The sequence below is a fragment of the Lepidochelys olivacea genome, assembly GCF_965140295.1.
Source record: "Lepidochelys olivacea isolate rLepOli2 genome assembly, chromosome: 1".
NCBI classification, from domain to species: Eukaryota; Metazoa; Chordata; order Testudines; family Cheloniidae; genus Lepidochelys; species Lepidochelys olivacea.
Window position 1 is genome coordinate 127,565,358 of NC_140411.1, and position 26,416 is coordinate 127,591,773.

The 26,416-nt window shown below is 41.2% G+C and overlaps 1 protein-coding gene across 8 annotated transcripts in view; it reads right to left on the minus strand.

The window, feature by feature from the left end:
- Positions 1-26,416, minus strand: part of ZBED1 (zinc finger BED-type containing 1) — a 290,772-nt gene that overhangs the window by 141,733 nt on the left and 122,623 nt on the right. For all 8 annotated transcript variants that reach the window (XM_084614140.1, XM_084614148.1, XM_084614147.1 and 5 more), the window contains one exon: positions 24,915-24,983. In XM_084614140.1, the coding sequence (XP_084470266.1) occupies positions 24,915-24,983 (69 nt within the window). The remainder of the gene's footprint in view (positions 1-24,914; positions 24,984-26,416) is intronic.

Here is a 26,416-nt window from a genome sequence, read left to right on the forward strand (position 1 = left end):
CCTTTCTGTTTAGAGGCAGGATTCTCAATGCCAGAGTAACCATTTTGAATCTTCACTTTTGCATAAAGATATTGAGGTGACAGAGGTTTAAGATGGGTCTCTCTTCTTAGGGATCAGGAAGTATTTGGAATAAAATCCATTTCTCTGGTACTGGGGTGGTATCTGTTGTGTGGTCCCTCATTAAAGTGTGCTTGCTGTGAGAGTATGCCTCCTGAGAGTGGTCCCTGAATGGAAGAGGATTTGGGAGAGAAATTCTACCATGTAACCAAAGGGAACCCATTTGTCCATTGTTATTTTTCGCCATATGTGGAGAAACTGGGCCATCTGGCCATGAATTCGAATTTTTAGGTTGGAAGAGCATGGCATTTGGCTTGATTCACAGTTCTCAGAAATCCCATCAAAAGTATTTCTTCCCTGGTGATTGAGGATGAAAAGAGGAAGAACTATTTTTTTTTCTGGCGTTTGTACCCTTCTGATGGTAGAAAGGCTGGATTGGCAGTCTAGGCCTGTTATTTCCTCTTGGGAGCTCAATTGTATTTACCCAGGGTAAAGAGGATCACCCTTAAGTTTTTTAATGAGTCAAAGGATTCAAAAAATTGTCCCCTTCAAAGGGTAAGTCCTCCACACACTGAGGAATGAAGTCAGGACTCCTGTCACATCACAATGGCAATTGCCATTTTTTTGATGTTGTGTCAGCTGCATCTCCTGCTGCCTGGAAAGATGATCTGACCACCAGCCTACTTTCCTCAATGAGAGCCTGGAATTATGCTGTCTTCCTGTGGGAGCTTGCCTATAAATTCCAAAAACTTGGAATAGTTACCTATTTTAGCAGTAAAGCTTGATAATTAGCTGTTCGGAAGTGCAAGTTGATGGATGAAAATACCTTCCTCCACAGAAGGTCCAGGTGTTATGCTTCCTTAACTGAAGGGGTAGATCTGCTTTACTGTTGTCTTCTCCTTTCCATGGTCACTTGCACCACCAAGGAGTTCGGGGCAGGATGAATAAACAAAAACTCTGCACCCTGAGCTGAGACACAATAGCTCTTCTCTGCCCTCTTAGGTGTAGTTGTCCATATAGCTGGAATATGCCAAACAGGATTTTGTGGGGTGGCTCCTGGACTTCCTCCACAAGGATCTAGAGCACCTCAACCACCATTTTTAATAGCTTCAGCAACTATTTGTGATCATCCAGGGAGGAAGATGCTATGCCTGATGGGACGGTGGTACCACTGGATCCACCTATTCTTCCTTTTCTTCCATGGGCTCCAGTAGATGCTCAGACAGATCTCTTGGACAACAGTGAATATGTAATTCTCTGTGGGACCATACTGCCTCTTGGTAATACGTATACAGGGCCCATGGTACCCAATATGGCCAGAGCGAAGGGAGCCGAATTTGTGCAGTGGTCCCCAAGGCATGGGGTACCAATGGTCCTAGAGATTGGGGGTATGCCGCCCAAAGCAAGGAAATTCTGGATCTCACATCTGGATGAACTTCCCTCAGTGGGTGTGAGGTCAATCCTCAATATTGGATGCTTTTGATGAAAACATAGGGGCCATTTCTAAAGATGGTGACCTCAGTACTGTGGCTCTCTCTCTCTCTCCTCATAGTAATCCCACGTCAATGGTGTTATAATCTCTCTAGTGAGAGCCAGTTCCAACATGCAGCGAGTGTGTGTATCGGAGAGGATAGTGATATTCTCTGGGGTAGTATACCTCTCCCTTGATGAAGGATGAAAGTTCTGTTCTCCCCATACTAATGGAGCTGGTGTAAGAAGCAATGGGGAGGAGGGATAGCTCAGTGGTTTGAGCATTGGCCTGCTAAACCCAGGGATGTGAGTTCAATCCCTGAGGGGGCCATTTAGGGATCTGGGCCAAAAATTGGGGATTGGTCCTGCTTTGAGCAGGGGGTTTGACTAAATGACCTCCTGAGGTCCCTTCCAACCCTGATATTCTATGATTTTAAGTCATAGCTTCTGTATACAAGCATGATGGTACCATTCCTGCACATGGCTGTGTCTCTGCTTTGCTGGCATCATCAGTGGTTGAGGTCTAGACTCCTAGTATTTCTCCTGTCTCAGTACCAGTAGTAGCAGCCAGTATTGAAATCAAAGTAGTCTTAGCCTTCCATGTCTGAACACCTGTATTGTGGGTCTTTGGGGATCTGTGACCAGAGTGTAACAATTCAGCCAACTCAGAAGGGCTTGGGGACAAAATGTTCATTGTAGAGTAGGACTTAGAGGGAGACTTATCTCTAGACTTTAGAATGTGCTTTCTCTGAGTAGAGGAGTCCTTAACTCTATCTCTAGTCACGCTTTTGTCAGAAGTCATGTTACTAGGAGGTGTGCTTCTCAATGCCTCTAACCTGCTGAGGGGGCCTGCTTGGCCTGGGTTTCCATCACCTGTTCCATAAGTTGTTTTCTGAGCCTCAACTCCCATGGCTGGTGACTCTGTCTAGGAAAGGAGCAGCAGATACTGCACTTGGCAGAGATGTGTGCTTTTCCCTGGCAGTATGAGGATAGTCATCACTGATCAGGAAGGCTTGTGGGAAGGAGAGAGCGTTTGAGTCCCAGCATTCCAGGCATACTTCATTTCCTCACTAGAAAGAAATCAGGATGACCTCCCAAAGGGGAAATTGACTCCCCAGTTCCTAACTGACCATACTAAAATTATCTAATAAGAAAAAACAAAACAAAAATCACACTATTTACAGATAAGCCCAAAGGAAAAGAATCGAGCGAGGACACTGGGAGTGTTCCATCTCACACCATGCAGGAGTAAAAAAAAAAAAAAAAAAAAAAGAACGGGAGAGGTGGTTGCTCTGCATCACCCCTCATACCCTCAGTTCAGACCACCCGGAGACAGAGCACATGCTCAGACCAACGGACCCTATTAGCAAGAATCTTCCAGTCTCAGGCACATGGAGTGCATCCATAACCCACAATGGATTACAAATAGGGACCAGCACTCAAAAAAACCCAAGGTTTTTTAAACAAAATATTATCCAGCTATTTTTGCCCCTACATTCCCCTCTGATGAGATAAGGAAACAGATAGAAAATCTCTAACACAGGGTTGTGCTCCTGCCATCCTACAGAACTCTGAACTTTACAGGCCCCCATAAGCATTTGGAGGGCAATGTTGGGATTGGAAGGTGGTGCGGCCATGCAGCAACCACTTTCTACTTTGTCTGGGAGGACCCAGATGAAAGCTGTATGGAAGCATCATTACCTTTTGCTGTGTAGCTGCATTCATAAGTGGGTATTATGCAAGTGTGGCAGGGACAATTTATGTAGCATAGTTTCTTAGGAGGAAGAGTTCAGTGAGAACCATGGAAGCTCTTCCTTTACAGATGGATCCAGGAATTGGAAGCTACACCACCTGCCTTCTCCATAGGTTCCTGAACCACAGCCTACTGCAGAGTGTTTGTGTAAACACCATAAAGCGAACCTTGTGAACACTTCCGAGCCCTTACCTATGTGTTCTGCCGTGGGAGGGTATGGGATGGCTTTTAAACTTGCATTAATATTGTGAAAACAAGGTCATCAATGTCAGCATGAGAACCAGGCACTCTCCATTAAGATTGTATCAACTCAGAAGTGAGTCAATATTCTTTTTTCTCCTGCCAACTCTTAATCAAAAATAAATAAGGCAGTGGAAACTGGATTTGGAAAGGTCAAGATTCCCAAAGGTAAGTTTTTATTGACATGTTGATGAAGAAATAAAACAATTCTTATTCATTTAGTGAACATATCTTTTTAGTTAAATGGAGGAAAATTCCACAGCCATAATTAATCTTAATTTATGTTTCTGTCTAGCTCATTTAATGAAATGTAGCTTTCAGACACTGTCAAAGGTAAACATTACAAAAAAGAAAAATGTCTAACATAGAATGAGCATAAGAAAGGGACACTCATTCCTTTTATTTTTATCGTTCAGATCAGTGGTTTTCAACCTGCGGCCCACAGACCCTTGGGAGACTATGTTTAAGATTTCCAAAGGGATCTGGCATTTCCATTTGAAATGTTTTAGGGGTCTGCTAATGAAACAAGGTTGAAAACCACTGATTTAGATAGGCCATCCTCTCTCAACCCTACAAGGTGTCCCCAGTGTTTCATTTCTGCAGTCCGATCCCTCTCCTGATGCATCCAGCCAAATTCATTGGACATGAAAGTGTCCTTTTGAATCAGCAATTTCAATCAGTTGTCTGCTCCTCTAAAAGATGATGGCTGGGTAGACTCTACCTTAGAGAGGTCATCTTTTTATATTAGAATCCATGGTGTTAGGACTAGGAGTAATAGGATGAAATTAAAGAAGGGAAATTTTAGGCTAAATTTGCAGAAGTTACCTGAAAACTTATCTTAAGTTGTACAAGACAAAAGACAAGTGGTAAAGCTCTATTGTTTGTGACTTTTAAGATTAGTCTGGACAAATCTTGAGAAAACGTACTGTGGGCCACAATCCTGAATTTCAGTGGAATAACCTACACCAGGGATTGGCAACTTTTGGCACGCGGCCCACCAGAGTAAGCCTCTGGCGGGCCGGACTGGTTTGTTTACCTGCCACGTCCATAGGTTCAGCCAATCGCAGCTCCCACTGGCTGCAGTTTGCCGCTCCAGGCCAATGGGGGCTGCAGGAAGCAGTGGCCAGCATATCTCTCAGCCCGCGCTGCTTCCTGCAGCCCGCATTGGCCTGGAGCGGCAAACTACGGACAGTGGGAGCTGCGATTGGCTGAACCTGCGGATGTGGTAGGTAAACAAACCAGTCTGGCCTGCCGGGGGCTTAGTCTGGTAGGCTGCATGCCAAAAGTTGCTGATCCCTGACCTACATGATCAAATTTTGTTCTATCCCTAACATGCATAGCCAACATTTTCAATCCTGGGTGCCTAAAGTTAGATTGCTACATGTACAGGTTGGTTCCTAAATGTAAGAGTTGCAAAGCTGACTTCAGTGAATTTGTGGGTGGTCTGCATTTCTGGAAGTCAGTCCTCTGTTTAGGAACCTATCTGTCTGTACACCTAGGGCTGAAAATGTTTGTCTGATTCTAAAGGCCTGATTGGGCACCATTGAACTCTATTAGAATTTTGCGCAGCAAGCTCAAGATGAAGGGCCAAGGCCAAGATTTTCACAAGGAAGAGCCTGCGATTAAAAGCAAAAGTTGATCTGAGCCAGACACACTGGTCATGTGGGGTTGCATTGGTTTGTTTATTTGAATATTCTGTATGCACATAACTAAAAAGTCAGCCCAGGTTTTGAAAGTTTCACTGAATGTTCATTTGGGCCCTGTGGGAGCCGCAGCTGCCTTTCAGTCTGCACCTGAGTCTCAAGAGACTAATGATGATGTTTATCAGGAACAGACCAATTTCCTCTGTCTGCTGCTGCTCCTGAATAGCTTGATGCTCTCTAGGGAAATGCTTTGGTTTAGTTGCTTTGTACCTAAGCAAGTGGATCTCTACCAAAAAATATTAATTTGTAAAGTGGGCTAAATAGACAAGTAGTGAAAGTTGATGACCACTTACAAAATGTTCAGCTTAGTCAATACAGGGGAGGATTGTCAGGAACTCCGGAAGGACTCAAAAAACAGGTAAGTGGGCAATACATGGCAGATAAAATTCAATTCAGACAAGTGCAAAGTATTTCACAATTGAAGGAACAACTTAAACCACCAAAGTTCTGGATTAGTGTAACTTATAGGAAAGAGATCTAGACAGCTCATCTAAAGATGTTGGTTGCCAAATGCGTAAGGCTTGGGGAGAGAAGGGGGGGAATAAAAGTACTGTAAAAAAAATATTTAAAAATGTGAAACTGTGCTCAGAAATGACAGGGCAGAAGTATAAATACCAAGCAAGAGAAGGTCACAAAAATCATTTCTGGCATAAAGGGAAGGGAGACTTCCACAAGAGCCCTTGGGAGTGACTGGGGAGGACAGTGCCTAGCACCATGGTCCCAAGGTATTAGGGCAATGCAACTAATAATAAGCACAGGAGTTATTTTAAAAGATCTGAGGCTCAATTTAGCCACAGAACATAAGAAAGCACAACTCAGATTTGACTCCAGTAGGAGTGTCTGCTCATGCCAGTGCTGAAGAGGATAAGACACTAGCATAGCTGAAGGTCAAGCACTCAGTCCAATATTACAAGAACAAGAGGTCATTCAAATAAATTAAAAGGTAAAATAAAAACTCATAATTAAGCTCTTAATTCTTTATTTAGACACCTACAAGTGGCCTGATTTTCAACAGTGCTGAGAAAGCAAATCTAATTGAATCTGATTAGATTTACTGGGTGTTTAGCACATTTGAAAAATCACACCACTTATTTTGGAGCCTAAAAAAGGATTTAGGAGCCAAACTTCAGGTTTCTATTAGGGCTGCCAAGTGATTTAAAAAATTGCGATTAATTGCACTTTGTTTAACAATAATAGAATACCATTTATTAAAATATTTTTGGATTTTCTACACTGTATTCTGTGTTGTAATTGAAATCTATTTGACAAAGTGCACAGTGCCCACTTTATTTTTTATTATAAATATTTGCACTGTAAAAACAAAATAGTATTTTTCAATTCACCTAATACAAGTTGTCAGGGTTCCTTCCCACTCTGAACTCTAGGGTACAGATGTGGGGACCTGCATGAAAAACCCCCTAAGCTTATTTTTACCAGTGTAGATTAAAACTTCAAGGTACAAACTATTTTACATTTTGCCCTTGGACTTTATTGCTGCCACCACCAAGCGTCTAACAAATATATAATCGGGAAAGAGCCCGCTTGGAAACGTCTTTTCCCCCCAAAATCCTCCCCAAACCCTACACCCCCTTTCCTGGGGAAAGCTTGATAAAAATCCTCACCAATTTGCATAGGTGAACACAGTCCCAAACCCTTGGATCTTAAGAACAATGAAAAAGCAATCAGGTTCTTAAAAGAAGAATTTTAACTGAAGAAAAAATAAAAGAAAGAATCACCTCTGTAAAAATCAGGATGGTAAATACGTTACGGGGTAATCAGATTCAAAACAGAGAAGGCAAAGCCTTAAGTTACAAAAAGGCACAAACACAGGAATATACATTCCATTCAGCACAGCTTATTTTATCAGCCATTTAAACTAAACAGAATCTAATGCATACCTAGCTAGATGACTTACTAAGTTCTGAGACTCCATTCCTGTTCTGTTCCCAGCAAAAGCCTCACACAGACAGAGAGAGCCTTTGTTTCTCCCCCCTCCAGTTTTGAAAGTATCTTCTCTCCTCATTGGTCATTTTGGTCAGGTGCCAGTGAGGTTATCCTAGCTTCTTAACCCTTTACAGGTGAAAGGGTTTTTCCTCTGGCCAGGAGGGATTTTAAAGGTGTTTACCCTTCCCTTTATATTTATGACACAAGTACTGTAGTGCAATCTCTTTATCATGAAAGTTGAACTTACAAATGTAGAATTACGTACAAAAAAAACTGCATTCAAAAACAAAACAAGGTAAAAATTTTAGTGCCTGCAAGTCCACTCAGTCCTACTTCTTGTTCAGCCAATTGCTCAAACAAGTTTGTTTACATTCGAAGGAGATAATGCTGCCTGCTTTTTGTTCACGTCACCTGAAAGTGAGTACAGGCATTCACAATGCACTGTTGTAGCTGGCGTCACAAGATATTTACATGCCAGATGCGCTAAAGATTCATATGTCCCTTCATGCTTCAATCACCGCTCCAGAGGGCATGCGTTCATGCTGATAACAGGTTCTGCTCGATAACAATCCAAAGCAGTGTGGACCAATGCATGTTCATTTTCATTATCTGCGTCAGATGCCACCAGCAGAAGGTTGATTTTCTTTTTTTTGGTGGTTCGGGTTCTGTCATTTTCACATCGGAGTGTTGCTCTTTTAAGTCTTCTGAAAGCATGCTCCACATCTCGTCCCTCTCAGATTTAGGAAGGCACTTCAGATTCTTAAACCTCGGGTTGAGTGCTGTAACTGTCTTTAGAAATTTCATTCTTTATGTTTTGTAAACTCTGCAGGGAAAGTGTTCTTAAAATAAACATGTGCTGGGTCATCATCCGAGACTGCTATAACATGAAATATACTGCAGAATGCAGGTAAAACAGAGTAGGGGACATACAATTCTCCCCCCAGGAGGTCAAATTTAATTAATGCTTTTAAAAAAAAAAAAAGCGCATCATCAGCATGGAAGCAGGTCCTCTGGAATGGTGGCCGAAGCATGAAGGGGCACACGAATGTTTAGCATATCTGGCTTATAAATACCTTGCAGTGCCAGTTACAAAAGTGCCACACAAATGCCTGTTCTCACTTTCTAGTGACATTGTAAATAAGAAGAGGGCAGCAGTACCTCCTTTATATGTAAACAAACTTGTTTGTCTTAGCGATTAGCTGAAGAAGTAGTAGGACTGAGTGGACTTGTAGGCTCTGAAGTTTTACATTGTTTTGGATTGCAGCTATGTAACAAAAAAAAATCTAAAATTGTAAATTGCACTTTCATGACAAAGATTGCACTACAGTACTTGTATAAGGTGAATTGAAAAATACTCTTATTTTTACAGTGCAAATATTTGTAATAAAAATATACACTTTGATTTCTATGAAAATGTAGAAAAACATCCAAAATATTTAATTTCAATTGGTATTCTATTTAATGGTGCGATTAAAACTGTGTTTTTTTTAAAAATCACAATTAATTTTTTGAGTTAACTGGATGAGTTAACTGCAATTAATTGACAGCCCTAGTTTCTATTTTCGAAAATCTTGCCAATTAACTGTAAATTGTTTTTAAATTGAAAACAAAAAAAGGACATATAATGTTATATAATGTACAGTTGAAATGGAAATCTCACTGTCCCAGGAAATAAAAAAATTACAAACCCTAAATGTCTAAGTGATAATCATGTAAATTAATAAGGATAACATCTGCATGTACTCATACTATGATTCAAACTATAAAGGCCATCAGATTTCATGCTTCACAGCATAAATGGATAGCCAGCTGGGATCAGAAATTCTATCATTTCTGGTATAGGATTTAATAAATTGTCCAGGTAAATTATTAAAGTTTAATTTTTCTCTAATAAACCTGGCATAGCTGCCTGATAATGACAGAATCCTGGATGACATGGAGATGCACTGTACCTTTCTAAATTATGGTAGTGAAATCCTGGCTCCATTGAAGTCAATGGGAGTTTTGCCACAGGCTTGAGTGAAGCTGGGATTGCACCTGGAAAGCTGTAATTTAAGAAAGTAAAATGCAGACACTCCTCTTCCAAAAGGTTAGTAACTATTTAGATGTAATAATCTAATAGTTTTTTAATCATCGACTGTAATCATATAGTTTTCTGGATGCAGAATCCATAAAAAGATTTCCTCCTGGCAACGGATGAAGATCAGGTGCCCTGGTCACGTTATTCAGTCTATCAGCTGCCTGAGGCCACTGATTATGAAGGAGGTGCTTTTGACTTGCCTGAGCCCTGCCAGAGAGGAATAGAGCTACACTCTATTTTCTCTCAAGAAAGAAACTTGAAGGTACTTCTGGACAACCTCTGCCTTCCAGAAGTTCCAAGATGGCTTCACAGGTTTCCACTCCATCACCATTCCTGTTCAATGTAGAAATGAGGTAATTACAAGGGGTCGTAAGGAGACACAGATTGAAGTGTTTTCAGTATGCTGATGAGACTCCACAGAGCTCTTTTGATGAGTATCTGGGGAGGGCTAAAGTGTTTAGGGCACAGGGGATTCTTGGGGAAACTGAGGGATGGAGATATTAAGTTATGTTTTCTGAGTAAGGTTTGGGTTTTGTAAGCTCAGCTGCTGGTTTTCTGAGGTCTTTGTTACAGCTTATGTTATTGTTAGAAATTGTAGTTTTAATATTGTTGCCTCTTTAGGCTGAATGCAAAGCTGAAATTCAAGGCATTGTGAGGTGGTTCTGGCTGGATGAGAGATTGGTGACACTAATCTGATTCTTTACAGATACAGACGCAAAGTCCTGTTTTCCCAAGCAACTACAGCAATGTACAGACAGCTTCTTTTCTCAGAAACTCCAAGTGAGTCCTTCCAGCTTCTACTGTGCACAAGGAAAGGTTGCCTCTCTGACTCTTCTTCCTTTCAGGGTCACACAACTGCTTCTCCTGGCTTAATTGCTCGAACCCACACTCCCTGCAACCAGCCCATATCCTCTGTGTTTTGAATTTCTACGGACACCCTGTAGGTCCACACCACATGCTCGGACCAGGTGGCTTGGACCCTTACCTGTCTGTATTTGCCCTTTCACTAATGTGTTCCTCCCCGCACCATCCTAATGATTTGTAAAGGTGGCCACAATACAAGAAAATAAAAATGAATAAAATACAATATGAGGAGTTCACCGATGGAGCCAGAAGAGGAATTTGCCAGTCTCAAGTACAAGCCTGCAGTTTGCTGGCTACTGCAGAAACTCAGCAGGCCATATTCCCTGCTGGTATACGTTCAATTAAATCAACTGAATTACACCAACCAAAAAAGTGCCCCATGGTGAAGAGGTCAGGTTGAAGCTTTGGAAAGGATGGTTATCTGTCTACAAGCTAACAAGGTCACTATTTTCAGCGTAGAACTGTCCCCCCCACATTGGGGGTCCCCATGCAGTGCTTGAGTAAGCAAGTGTACATATGGTTTTTCATACCATTAAGCTTTTTCACTTGCGGCATGCTGGTCTGCAGCACCAATAATACCTCCAGAGTGTCTGAAATCACCTGAGGAGGCAATAAGCTACAGTAAGAGCAGCACTCAAAACTTTCTGGTGCGTATCAGTACCACTGCAGCAGCAAATGAGTACAAGAGCTCTGAGGACAAAAGATGGGAGGATCCTGATTTGCAGGGAACTGGGGAAGGGCAGTGCTGAAAAGATAAGGATGAGTAACTGTATCTGGAAGGACAGGTTTCTGAGTTCAAGTGCTGGCTTATTATTTCTGCCTGATATTGGCCTCATGGTGCACTTTCCACTTTAGAGGTTGCCTCTAGTATACACCATTTTAAAAACCTTTTGTAATGAATGAGATTCTCTCTTGATACATTTCTACCTTATTTTTGGCATTGTCACTCAGTATTTTGAGCTGTAAATAAGAAGATGGCATCATCTGGAACAATCTAGAAACATAAATAGGGATAAGAGGAAGGGGAGAGGTGAGCACTAGGAAGGAGCAGCAGCAGATGACTGGCATGAGAAGACAAGTAGGGACTGTGGAATGGAAAGTAGAGATAATGGAGAAGATGTTAGGTGGGAATGGGATCTGAACAATGGAAATGATCCTAAGCCCATTGAAGTTTCCGTTCACTTCAATAGGCATGAGATCAGAACCGAAGGAGGCAAAAAGACAGGCCAAATAAAGGAAAACATGCCAGAGAGAATTTCAGAGGATGAACCCCAATACACTTTAAAGGGTGTTGTATCTGAAGTGAGGCTGAGGAAAATCCATGAATATGCAGAGATCTAAGATGACTGAAGTTACAAACAGGAAAGGAAAGAAAGAGTGGAGGATAGGAAAGGGAAAGGAAAAAACAAAAAACCCTACACAGCAACATAGTAAATTATTTCCTTCTATTTCAGGGAAAGTTTATTTCTTTCAGCATTTTGAAGCAGAGATTTAATTGGGGGTTGGTGGTTTCCAATTAAAACCTAGTTGAAGTTATTTCTGCCTCTTGGCCAACAAAGTCATGACACTCCCTGCCAGGACAAACATATCCTTTGGACATGATGTGTCTCCCTTATTTTCTTTTTTGAAATGTGACAGCTATAAAATTAACTGATAGAATAGATGCCAAAGCAAAGACTATCATGGGGCCTGTCTCTTCAGTGTGTAACCATAAAAATCCTGTGTAAATGATCAAGCAGTCTCTGTCTACTGGCTGGCTTACATATTTATGCCTCCATTTGAGAATCCAGCTGAACAACAGATAAATAAAAACTAAGGAATTGGAAGCGACATGCAGAATGGCAAACCACATGGTTCTCATATCAAAAGAATGTATAATTTTCTGACCATGAAATTGTGATTAATTTTGCATTGGAAATGAATGAGTGAAATAAAGTACAGGCTGTTCCCAGCGATATTCGCTGTATGTTGGCACTAAATAAAAGCAGAGTATGTACATGTGCTCAAACAGAAAGAAATAACATTAACAGTTAGAAGCTGCCTTTTCTTGGTGTGCTCGGCAATGATCACTGTGGTTAACTATTAAAAGGCCTAATTTCTTTAGGTAATGACGAGGAACGTGGTCAACCTGAAATCAAGCTAATCTAAAAAAAATGAAAAGGAGTACTTGTGGCACCTTAGAGACTAACCAATTTATTTGAGCATAAGCTTTCGTGAGCTACAGCTCACTTCATCAGATGCATACTGTGGAAAGAATAGAAGATCTTTTTAATACACACAATGTATATATACATATATATAATGTATAAATATATAATGTATATATCTTCTACTCTTTCCACAGTATGCATCTGATGAAGTGAGCTGTAGCTCACGAAAGCTTATGCTCAAATAAATTGGTTAGTCTCTAAGGTGCCACAAGTACTCCTTTTCATTTTGCGAATACAGACTAACATGGCTGTTACTCTGAAACCTAAAAAAAAATGAGTTAGAAGATCTTTCAGGCACTACACCTGCCTCTGATCCCCCCTGCCAGTTTTTATGGCTTTTCCATATTTTAAACATGTTTTTACCCCCTCTATTGCTCCTTTGTGAAAGACTGACATAAACAGAAGTAGAATTGATATAATTCTATAAGTTGTTCAGTGTGGCTGGATGCCAGCCCCTGCAATGAAGTCAATTGAGTTACACCAGGAGAGAATCTGGCCAAGCATGTTTAGATCAATTTGGAGCTCTGGAAAGGGTGGTCATTTGTCTATAACCCAGCAAGGTCAACATTTTCAGAGAACAACTGTCCCCTACATTTGAGTTCCTCCCCATAAAGTGTTCAAATAAGCCAATGTATAGGTTTTCACTGGCTGTGTGCTGGACTGCTGTGCCAATAATGCCTAAAGAGCTTCTGAAGTTGCCTGGAGAGGCATTAAAACAGTGAAGTTAATCTACAGAATCAAAACCACCTGCATCTTCACTGACTAGCTAGATGGGGATATGGTGAAGCTGGCTATAAATAAAGTTAAATGCACAAATTCTGGTTCAGGTTCCTGGCCACTTCCTACGTTATCTTCCTCTCAGACTCATCACACCAGACTGAGCCCGAACTCTCCACAGCATGTGCCTTTTATTGAGTGCTGAAGGAAATTAACTCCCCATAGCTGGCCCAGCCCTACTACCTTGCAAATCACTGGGCTCAGGGCAGGCAGCAGTTCTAGCTGAAGGAAAGGGGTTAACTCATTCCCTGCCAGCTTCAGGACATGGTCTATACATAACATTATAATTTGAAGGTGGGAAATTCAAAAGTGGTGTTTTGTTTCAAAATATTATCCCCATAAATGGGGGGAAATAAAATTGAAGAGATTATACTTTGAATGTAGGCTTTACGGGCTAGATTGTCACACAACTGTATTCATGCAGAATTCACAAAAATGGACCAGATCCTCAAATTCAATGGAGCTGTGAAGGATGTGGCTCTTTGGCATTCAGTTGGGAATACAAATAGATAAGATGATTAAGAGTGTTAGCTCTCCCAATGGATTCATCCCACTGCAGAGCTGGGTTTGGGGAGAGGAAACTCCCTTACACAGACCACTGATCCAGTTCTCTTCTCCAGGCTACAACGATCTCCAACCCACTTACATCAAATCCCCAATATACTTGTGCAGGGAGAATGGCTAGAAAGTCATGTTCCCCAAGGCAGTGGGGAATTCTAGGGTGGGGGGGGGGAGAAAACCCCCTGTGCAGCTGTGCAACACACAGAAGATGCAGCCTGCCATGAATAGATGTCCTAAATCCCATACCTGTTCCTCTCCAATGTGGGCTATCAGACACCTAAGGAGCAGAAAGGGATTTACCTTTAAGTGGGTAAATGACATTTTCAACACTCCAAAACATGAGGCCTACAGATTTAATCAAAACACTCACATTCTCAAACTTGGTAGTATGAAAGCATCCCATTTGAAACTGAGCTTTCATCATTTTATATAACAGCACTGCCTGCGAGATAATTAGCTAGTGTAGGTCTCTGGCTGTTCGCTTAAATTGTTCTCTTTGATAAAGAAAGTCTGATGGGGGCATTACAGCCAACAGATAGGGTACACAGAGGAAAAGATGCTCAACACTAACAATACAAGAGGATGTCTGCCATCTCTCACCTTCCATCTGCCCATTTTCTTTGGTTTCAATATACATGAGTTCACAGCACCCGAGAATTGCTTTGAACTTTGGGTTCAGACAAAATCTCAAAGGGAAACTCTGTGAAAGCACAGGGTTTTACCTAGTTTTCCTTTGAAACTATGCAAAACCATGAATTTTCCATGATTTCAATGTAAGAGCCATAAAATATGACCAGATTTGACTGAAGCTGGGCTCAGACTCACTTAAAAGTAGAGCTGGCCAGAGGATAACACTTCCGTTTCTCAATAACTTTTGAAAAAAAGCTTTCAAACATGTTTGGAAAAATGGAAGTGTATTGATATGTCTATTTCTGGATCTAAACATGATCTTTTCAATTTGGGGAGTTTTTGGGGGGGTCCAGGCCTCTCTGGTGCGGGAGAGAGAGACACACACACAGACACGACACACTCTATAGCTACTGTGACATTCCCCTGGGTGCAACCCGAACTGCTGTGTCCCCTTAGCTCTCCAACCTGGGATGCTTTTTACACTGCTTTGCTAGTGAACAGCAAACCCCTCCAGGCTCTGCTCACTCTCAGTCAGCAGCATGCGAAGTCACTCCCAGCTGACAGCATGAATGCTATGCCCAGCCATCCATGAATTACATATAGGGCAACACCCACATATCTCTCAGTCCCAGCCTTCTCCCCCCAGAAAATGTGCGTCTTGTATCATTCAGTAGCCCACTGAACTGTCCAAGCTCATAAATAGTCCATCATTCCAACAATGGGTAATAAATATGCACCAGCCCTGTTGGCCAGAGTAGAAATTTCCCAAACACACTGGTTTAAATAAAACAAAAAAATAATAAAACAAGTTAAAAGATAGATTTTAAGTGATTAAAAGTGGTCAGGCATAAAAGTCAGAATTGGTTACAAAAGAAAAAGGGATAAACACATGCAAGCTAAACTTCATCTGGCTAAATAGGCTTAAAAGCAAAAGGTTTGTCTCAGCAAGAGCTGCAATACATTTCACAGGCTGGGTCCTTTTCCAGTCTGGGACCACTCCCTCCTTTGTTCAGTTCTTTGGAAGTCGCTCTCATAAGCGGAAAGATGGAAGGAGGAGACGGGGTCCTATGGAGGTCACTGTCCTTTAATTTTTATATCCTCCTCTTGGAGGATTACCTCCTGCCCCACGGGGGTGTAGACAAACAGCCCCCTGTATACATGAGATTTGCACTATATCTGGATACCAAGCCTATAGATTTTTGTATTGGGGAGCTAAAACACTGACAAGAATTATTTTTCAACTTGGTCAAACTAAATGTTTGAAAAATGATTTGATTCATTTTGTCACCTTGAGTCAGATCAGTTCTGAGGAGCTACTCTTGTCAAGCAGCATGACATCAATAGTAATCTTGGTTAGAGTACATAGTCCTTTATTTAACATTCTGTCTGCCACTAAGATATGGATGAAGGCTATCAAAATAAATCAGGCACTGGTGACTATTGACATCAACCCCGGACCACCAGAAACGTCACACAATGAAACAGCAAAAATGCAAATCCAGACATTAGAATTAGGAATCCAATGCAATTCATGTTACCTCTCAAGATTTCTTCTGTTTCATTAAAGGAAATCTCATTAGCAGGCTTTTCTCTTCCAACTCAGTTTTATAGTCAAGGGGCTCACACACTGCAAAAATGGAAGCTTAGTTATTATGGATTTCCTGAAACATTTAGATAGTCTGAGAGGATTTAGAAGTGCAAATAAATACCCCAGTTGCCATTAGGAATGTAGAACTACAGCGAAGGTTCTATGCTTCATGTAACCCTAATCTTCTTCTCCAAAGTCCTTTCGCCTTCTCCAAAGTCTGCTTTCAAGGGCTGTATTATAGTCAGAATGTACTATTTGTATTATGGTGGTGCCTAAGAGCCCCAGTCACGGACCAGACCCCATTGTGCTAAGTACTGTACAAACACAGGACTAAAAGAGGGTCCCTGCCCCAACCACCTTCAAATCTAAGAACTTGTATATATGGCCAGGGCTTCAAAAACTCAATATTCATTGAGATTGAGAGAGAAACATGCTATAGCCCAATAGTTAGGGCACTCATATGGTATGTGGGAGAGTTAGGTTCAAGTCCCTGCTCCAATGACTAATTATTTATGCAGTGTGGTACAGTTTCAACAAGAGAAATTGAGAGCAACCCCACAAAATACCAATAGCCTTGTGGTTAGGGCATTCTCCTGGGGAGGCCTAGGTTCAACTCCCTGCTCCAAATCAGGCAGAGTGGTGATTCAAGCCTGGGTTTCCCATATCCCAGGGGAGTACCCTAATCTCTGTGCTATTGGGTGTTCTGGAATATATACATAGCAGCCAGGTAGCTCACCTCAAAAATCCCCAGCCTGCTTACCCTTACATCTATATTCTGTATGGGTTAGATATGCTCTGATCACACCTACCAGATCAGTCCCCGCAGGCAAGATAAGTGGGAGAAAGCTTAATTTGAAAAACCTGCTGTGGTTTAGGTGTGAGCAAGCAGCTCATTAGCTGTGGCGTGGCATCAGGACTTAGGTGCCTTGGCACATGCTCACCAGTGGAAATTAGGTGCCTAAAGAGGCAGACACCTAAATCTCTATGCAAACCTAACCTTTAGCTCACATTTGGAGGATTATCTTCACAACCACTAGTGCTAGTGTAAAAGGATCTGATTTTCAGAGGTCTGAGTACCAGTGGCTTCCACTGACTTCACTGAGAGTTGTGAATGCTCAGCACTTCTGAAATTCAGGTTCCTAATGTTTAAAAAATATGAAAGCTTGGATCCTCCAGAAGTTGAAGGTATTTGCTCAGGAAAGCTTCCTACTTGCTATGGACAAGTGAACTTTTCAAGCCTGTGTATAACCCATGGAAGACAAGACTAAATAAAACAGCCCTAGGAAGAGAGCTAGATGGCCTTTAAATTGCCTTTTTAATTTCTCTGTCTTTCAGGACCCTGCAAAGATCTCCTTCTGAACTGGCAGGGTCTGAAGTATCTCACACTGTTCTCTTGTGAGAGCTTCCAGTGCCTCCAAAAAGAGTGACAAACTTTGGAGGGTGTGAAATCCAGCCCCATTTCCATCAGTGGGAAGGTCACCTGCATGACACCAGGCCTCTGGAAATTGAAAAGAGGACCAAAATGTGTGAAGAGTGAAACAGAAGAATTCTCAAGTTTTGCAGAGGTGATTTTTAAATTCCTTTCCCCCCCAAATCCATCTCTAATAGAACAGTGTGATCAATGAAATTCTAAACACCAAGGTCTGGTTCCATTAGGACATTAGCCGCCTCTAATATCCACACAAAGCTTTATGTGATTGTAACAGCATTGGCACCCACCTCCTGCGAGTGCCCCTCCACCCACACCCCGGCCAATGATTCTTTTGGCAGGTCTTCAGTAACTCAGTCCTCTGGCTGAGTCACAAACACTGTCCCCCCTTCCGGGGTATACAGTCTCTAGTTCTTCCTCACAGCCCTGCTATGGGGTCATAGCACCAAGGCTTCCCCCTGGAGGCACTGCCTTCTTTAACAGTGCAACAAGGGCCCATCTTGGTACCCTCAGTTGGTGTCCTTTCGGCAGCCTTTCCTGGGCTCAGTCTTCAACCAGACCAGCAGGGCCCATCAGTCTGGTCAGGCTAGGTTCTGGGTTTAGTCTGCCTGCACTGACCTGTCCATGGTCCTGCTGCTGTTCCAGCCAGCCAGGCACCCGATCTTCAGCAGCCTTTCCTGGGCTCAGTACAGCCTGCAGTGAGCTGTCCATAGTTCTGCTGCTCTTCCAGCAAGCCAGGCACCCCGTTTTCCCTCTGCAAGCTCCAGGCAGCAACTGATTGCTCTGCCTCTGCTGCTTCTTTTTATATGGCCCTTCTGGCCCTTGATTGGTCACTCCAGCAGCCCCTCTGATTGGTTGCTTCTCTGCAGCCACTCTAGGCCATCTGGAGGACTAATGCCTCTGCTCTTTTCTGGGGCAGGGTGAGGCAGGGCCATTAGGCCTCCAGCAGGAGGCATCCGGACCTACTCCACCCCATCACAGTGATTTAGGATAAAAAAATCATTTCTAAATATCTGAAAGGACTTTGTTTCTCTGCCTAAAGATATAACTGTGTTTATTTATCTGGGTTTGTTTTGTTGTTTTCATGTATCAGTTAGGAAAAAATACATAAAAGAAAATCAGGTTTCTTTACAGCATAGCTTGCTAATGAATTCCATTTCACATTTCCAATGGAAATGGAAATTATATAAATTGATGGCTATAGCTGGTGTCTACATTATGAATATATTTTATATTTGAAAGATGTTGCCTTTATCTCTTTCTCCAGATCTATAGCTCATTTTTCTCTCTGTGAACCATATGTGTAATTCTATTAGTGTTTGAACTGCCATCCTATTAACATCACATCTTAATTTCGAAGAAGTTAAAAGTCTTGTGGGAAAAAACAGAAAATTCTCAGTTATTTTAAATGGCTTCAAACACGCCCTAAAAATTGATGTATTTAAAATTAAAAGGCAATCAACAAACGCATACAAACAGACATACTTGTTGACTGTGAACTTATTTTCATGTTACAGTATTATGTAAAATGGAAGAAAGGCAGGAAAAATGTATTTGTTTGTCATTCAGCCCATCCAATGATGCTATTATCAGGAGTTATTTTTATTTGCTCAAAATATTCCCTTCCTGACAGATCAGGGGGTCTTCAACTGTAGGGTCAATGGCATCAGGGGTCAAGTACAGAGCCCCATCCATGGTTCTTTCAACTTTACAGGGGTCCTAACCATCATACACTTTTAGGCCCAGATTCTACAAAGACCTACATATAAGCTTAACCTGTTAGAGGTTTTGCTGGATCAGAATATTTCATGGTAGCTAACTGGACATGTTTACTAAAGTGTTTACTTGTATTGTTAATATTAGTAGTTATATGCTTGAAAAAATCCAACACTAGGCTAGAAATCACCACACTGATGTTCTAATTGTGTGAGAATGCAAATATATTTTTTCATATTTACATGCAATTACTAGCACTGAATGATATGTAAAGCTATGTCTACACTTGGAGCTAGGGATTGGATTCCCTGGTTTGCACAGACATTCTCTCACTAGCTCTCATTGAGGTAGCATGCTAAAAATAGTTGTGTAGCATGGCAGGAGAGAGTGGTGGCACAGGCTATCCACCCCAACTACATGCCCATGGGGTTCAAGGGTGTGTGTACTCGGCACGGCTAGCCTGTGTCATTGCCCGTGCTACAAGAGTGCAGTAGCTCAATGAGATCTAGCACGAGGGAATCGTTCCTAGTGTAGACATAGCCTAAATGCACATACTCTAGTGATCTGTGGGAATTTAGAAGTCTTTGGCACAAATTCTGGCCTTGGTGATGCCAGCAAAAATATAGAGCAACTCTACTAACCCAGTCACTCTGGGTTTATATCTGTGTAAATCAAACGGACTTTGACCTGTTGAGTACAAAGATACCTAAGAATTAAACTAACATATAACTATAAACAAAAGCTCTTTTCATGCTCCATTTGTATTCATGAATGGAGATGGAATTGAAAATTATCAAACGCTTATGCATAAACATGAATTCTTTTACTTAGCTTAGTACCAAGGGAAGGCCTTCACAAACACCCTGTGGAACCTGGAGTTACAACAACTGAGCTCAAGGGGAAAAATGTAAAAGTTAGGGGGGAAATTAGGTGTAAAACCACATTAATCACAAACAGCTTGAAAAGGGGAGCTTTGTGATTAATCTTTCCCAACATTTACTGTGACACCTAATTCAAATTAAAACATGATCATTACACATGGCACTCTAAATCCACAGAATTAAGTGGACTTCTATTTGAAACACAGATTATAAACAGAATTGATGAGTAGCAAGAAAACCGTAGCAGAGAGAGAGAAGAGGTGCTCTCTATCACTGTCAAAAGATGCAGTAGACTGCTAAGTAATAGCCATGCACCAGATTGCATCATTCACAATCTGAGCCAGAATTGGGGCTGGGTGAACATGCACCACACCAGGGGGAGCTCTGTATCTTCAGAGGCACGATCCTTTCTCCATCTCTCCTTAAGAAGTTGTGCATGCATCTCCATGCATCTGACCAGTCTCTCCTCCTCTTTGGTATGACATGCACTCCTAAAATGATAGGAGAAAGCAGTCTCTGTGGCTGTACACAGTGGGTAGAAGGGACAGGAGAAGGCTCCTGGCTCCTTCCTTACACCATGCAGTTGCCAGAGGCAAATTTTTCCCTGTATTAACAGATGAGGTTCATGATAAAATTCTATTTAGGAAGGGAATTTCCACAACTGAGAATTTCTTGATAAATTCCAGTCACATCTCTTACCACCCCAACCTCTTCCACTATTTCAGAAAGAAATTCCTTAAGATCACCAGCTAATGAGAGAGAAATATTTCCAAGTCATTCGAATTAGACATCTAGGAAAGCAAATAGATGGCATTCATGCATTTATTGGCTGAAATTAAGATGTTCCCAACCTACCAGTCCTAATTCACGGTCATGTTGCTACAATGTGGCTTTCATTCAAACATCCTCTTTGTCTGTTTAGCAATAAAACTTGAAATGTTCTTCTTTAAAAGTCATTATAAATTATCCTAAATGGGAACAGCTCCCTTCCAATGAAACTTTTTTCTAAGCAATATATTCATTAGACTTTATCTGCTTAGTGCATATATGCCACTAAAAGTGCTTGAAAGTTAATTATGCAGAAGATTATCAGAACAGTAATAATTATCATTATGGAGATTATGGAGTGGATAAATAGGTCTCCAATTTCATCTTTTGAAAAGCTGGCATACTAATAGGATCGAATCCTACTCACAGAATACTTCAGTTGAAGTCAAATGGCCAAATTCACAGATGGCATAAATAGCAAAGTGATTGGGTCAAATTCTGCTCTCACTTGCACTCAGGTAAATCGGAGGTAACTTCACTGACATCAAGTGAATTACTCTGGATTTACACCAGATCTTTAAAATCTAATTGCCCGTGTAACCCACTCTTGAGTGTGTGTTCTGTGTTACAGATGCCTCTGTGCCTAATCTGCAGAGAATATAGTACTTTTACAGTCCTATCTAGAGAGCCTTAGCTCGTGAGCGCAAGCTGTGTTTTTAGCTCTGGAGGTCCGCAGCTCAGTTTCTGGTGTGCTGGCCAAGATGATGCTATCACATCAGCTCATATGGGAACTTTTCCCTGATAGGGTGGCCTAAGACATCAGTGTCTGAAGACTGTAAGCTTTCCTTAGTTCCTGATCTTAGCTTGTTGGAGCAAGGACCATATCTTTGTATGTGTTTCTATAACACAAGTACTGGTTGTGAGCTCTGGATGCTACTGCAATATAAATATTTTTTAAAATAATCATACAAAATCAATTTTTTAAAAATTCCAGCCTTATGGTTGGTAAGATAAACTTCCCACTATGAACTGAACGTAAACCAAAAAAGCGTGGTCTTCCTGAGGCAGCAGGCAGGCCGCTCCAGTGACTCAGGTGCTGAGTATACTGTTGATGTGGTACAAACCAGGTGGAGCAAATTGATAAATCCAGCCCAGAACTGGGCCTGGGAGACACCCCCCCACACACATTCTGGGGGCACTAGGATCCACACGCTGCCTCCCCTCCTCTCCCCTCCCCGCCCCGCCAATGTGTGGTGTTAGGAGAAAGCCACAATGAGGAGCCAACCAGAGACTCCAGCTGGTCGGGGCATGAACAGCCAAAGCAGGGACTTTGGCCTTGGGAGAATGTTCTACCCTTCAGACTCGACTTTCTCTGCCCTATGTTGATTGGCAGTTTGCTTCAACCCTTGGCCCTACCTCACAATCTCTTCACCTCAGTGTCACTCCACAGCTGCCCCTCTTACCCTCTTCTCCCCTGCCCTGTCCCCCCACCCTTCCCATCAATGTCTGCCATCCCTTCCCTTTTCTTTCCTGTTAGCTTACCCCTCCTATATATACCTACCTAAAGAGGAAAAAAAGTTAAAAAAAATACATGGAATAACATGCTGTTTGCTACCGTCACATTGTTCACTCTGCTTGTTTATTAGACACGGTCCCCTACCCTGGATCTGTCTAGTCTATTTAGATTGTAAGCGCTTTGGAGCAGAGATCACCAGCTATGCTGTGTTTGTACAGTGCCTAGCACAATGGTCCATCACAGGAGCTGGTCCATCACAGGAGCTCCTAGGCTGTACGATAATACAAAGAATAAATAATAATAATACTTCCCCCCTACTACAACTTTGACATAATTCTGGCTTCTACAATAAACATCCTTGAGCGTTCCTAGAAGTCCTCCAGCAAAACCAAAAGAGATTGGACTTGACATTTTTGATATTTCTAACTTTAAAAAATATCATCCTTCATCATGAAGAGAAGGGGGGGAAAAGCACAAGCCCAAGAAAACATTTTCAATATATATTTCAAGTGAAATCCTGACCCAATTGAAGTCGATGGGAGTTTTACCACTGATTTCAGTTGGGCCAGGATTTCTCTCTTTCCATTCATCTTCAACCCTAATGGTGTTCCCCTTCCCCTTCACCAGGAACAGGGTTCTACCTTTTGTTCCTTCTACTTGTACAACATAGAGTAGATATACATAAAAATCCTCTCCAAACTAGGTCGTATTTTCAAAATTAAATTAATAATTTTCTATAGTTTTTTCAGATACTGACCAATCAGTATCTAAATTTACTGATCCCTCTTAGTCATTAGAACTGTAATGTAGGCCAGAGAGCTCTATATCATGTTTAGGTACAGCCTCAGCTTACTGAAACTATTGATTCTATAAATTGTAGATTGAAACAGTTTATCACCCAAAATCAGAGCTTCCTTAGTTCAGAAGATTAGATGAGTCCAAGATCCTAGGAATTTCTATGGTTACATAAATGGGATAAGATTAGAAGAGATCTGGATTATTCAAATGGGGTGTAAATTTACCAATATAACTTAGTCAAAATGATTTGGTCTTTCTCAGAAATGAAACTTCCAGGAAAATGTTTAGAAAAGATAGCAATTACCCTATTCCTTTTATGGTTCTGACTGTTAATTTATGGTGCATCCTGAGGCTATGATGGGTGCCCTTTTTTTTAAATCAAAAGATAAATCTTAATGAAAGTTTTTGGTTCTTTCAATTATCACAACAGTGAATATTAAAGAGGCATCAAAGGCAGAATCAGCTTTTAGCAGAAGCCATGAAGGTCCTCAATAGGGTGGAGTTCAGCACTCCAGTATCAGTGCAGCATTTCTGGCCAAGAAATTATACATCGAAGTAGTAACAGTGAGTCACCACAAGTTACTTTGGAAGAACTATACACAGTGGTTTCAGAACATAAAACTAACAGAGGCAATGGCCTAGAGAATAAATTGCAAATTAGAATTGCCAGGGAACAAAGTTTGCTATATGACTTTTCTCGGAAATAAAGCCACTTTCCTTTTCTTATGGCCCTACTTGATCATTCAACAGATTCAAAAGCGCATGGCTAAAGTAATCCTAAGAGCTCCATGGTGAAGCAGTTCGATTTTGCTTTCAGATGTGATAAAACTGTGTCCACACAAATCCAGTCTTCTCTTTCTTAAACAGACTAGCCCTCAGACTATATCAGGGTCTCCTTTATGTACAGTAGAGCTTAATTCAACCAGTTGATGAAGGTTTGAAACTGTTTATCTGGTCTTTTTTAAGAGGTTAAAAAAATTATAATGAATCAACACTATCAAGTTCTGCCAGCGAATCAATTAGATTGTGTGTTGGAATGTAGAAAAATTGTTTCTACTCGTGAGGTTTCAAGGATTCTGACTCATACAGATCAAATACTTTGCATAAAATGGATTTATTATGGTTCAAACTGCAGTATTAAAACAACCAGGACAAAACTGACAAACTCTCTTTTCTTTGACATATCTAGTCATTTTAAAGGCACACAGTTGTTGAGATCAGAGAATCAACATTCTCTCAGGCTAGAAATCTAAGCTTAAATTCTCCTCAAGTGCTAGCTGCTACTTTTCACTGTATCTCCTGGCAGTTTTTTTTTTTTTTTTTTTTGCTTACCTTGAAAGTTTGTTTTTGAAACAGAATTTTGTTACTAATGTTTGTAAACTCTAGTCATGTGCCAAGTGAGCAGGGCTGGATAGGTACCCACATATCTTATATCCCTGCACTGTTAGCACTCTCTTCCCAAAAAGACTATTTTGCTGGGATTTCCCACACCACAAAAGAAGAGATTTAAAGCCCATCTGTGAGAAAGACAAGAGCACACTCACTATAAACTCCTTGTCATCCTTTCTTTAAACCAAAATTACTAGTGTCATGATCTTCTGCCCAGTCATCAAACTCTCTTTCTCACATACACACACACACAGTGAATTATTGCAGTTCACACAGCGCCCTGCAGAACCTACAGCCAGTTCTGTTGGAACATCCAAGGATTACATAGTCAAGCAATTTTCTAAATGTATCTTTACATAAAATCAGACGGGATGATTCAGGAACTCATTTCCCAAAATGCAACACTTCAAGAGCACACGATCACACATACTCATTTGTTTGCACATAAATACCATGGAAAAGGATTACTCTGTACCTCAGGAAGAAAATTGCCATGAGGTATGAACAGCAGCTGTTTTACAAATGCATAAAATATCATACCTTTTTCATTCACAGTTTCTTCTTTTATTTTCCTCACTGCTTCTTGGCCTTCACTTTCATCGTTTCCAGCTGTCATCATCAAGAAAATGCAAAATTAATAATGCAATCAGCTTAAAGACTGTTGAGTACCCAGTCATCCCACAAGTCTAGGTTAACCACAATGTAAAATGCCACAATCAGAAAGCAAACAACAAGCTTGAAGTGAAAGAGAATTATTTACTGCAATCACACTAACAGAGGTTTCAGAAGGCACCATACAAACACATTGCTATTCACACATGACTGGACTGTTTTGTCTCTTCTAGTTATTGCATGAGGCCTGGACAGCCACGTGCTGGAGCAGCTGCAGTTAAAACCAAATCTGGTGATTCAAGTGAAACACGTTTCAGAAACAGAGTCTGAAACAGCAATAAAGCAGTAAGCTTGGACTGCATTTTCCAAAATGAAAAAGAACTGATGGGATTTCACTGAGTATTTTGGTGGATACTCACTAAAATGTCCAGTCCATCTGACTCCATGCATAGGCACAGTTCTTACTAGCATTAATAGAAAATAAGTGTAGACATCAAAGAGCGAGAAGAGACTCTGCCCTCCTGTCATTGAACTACAGTAGACAATCACAGTTAACAATTGGATAGTAGTCACTGTTTGGCAGTTGCTTTGTGACAATGTTGTCTTTGGAACAGCAAAAAAAACACTGTGCTTGGTAACAGAGTTTTAATTTTGAAAGTGGAATTTACCATTCTGTCTGTCCATCAACAGAGATAGAGATTTTCTATAGCCCCATCATCACAGCATCTAAGTCCTTCCTAGATAAATTAGATGCACATAGTAAGCCCCCTAATGAATGCTAACAAGTCTTCTGCTGCCTCTAGTTATAGAAAGACTGCCTGGGTTTTTATAAACCTGGGTGATAAGGAAGGCTTTATTTTTCTTCCCCCTATTTTGATTTGTTATTGTTTATTAGGTTATGTATGTATTTATTTTGTTTATTTATCTTCCATTTATTTGTTCCTTTCTCTTTCTGGTTATGGAGGGAGAGATCTTGCACAGAAGAGTTTATTGTGGCATGCCGAACAGTTCAGTCAGACTCTGGATTAGTCTGACTTCCTCTGGGAACTCCCTGTATGCCCTTGAGAGAGAACATTTTATCTCTGGGACCTCATTACACTTCATTCTGGCTTGTATAAACTGCATTGTCCAAGAGCGAGTGGAGAGATCAGACCAGCACAGGGGTGATGTCGCCCAGGCCACTGAGGGGATAGGCTAATGCATTCCGCAGAAGCTGGAGCCTCAGTGTTGCTTGCACATTTAGCCCCAGGTATGGGGAGTTACTGTATTCTATCTGGAGGTGACAAATGGAGGGTTCATGAAATGGAAAGAGAAGACTCATTATTTATCTGAAAGCAGTTGAAACAGGCAATTTTGCCATTTAAAACTGTTAATGGGAAGACAGCTTGCCTGTAAACACCTACAAGCATACTGGTCTATAATGGTATGTA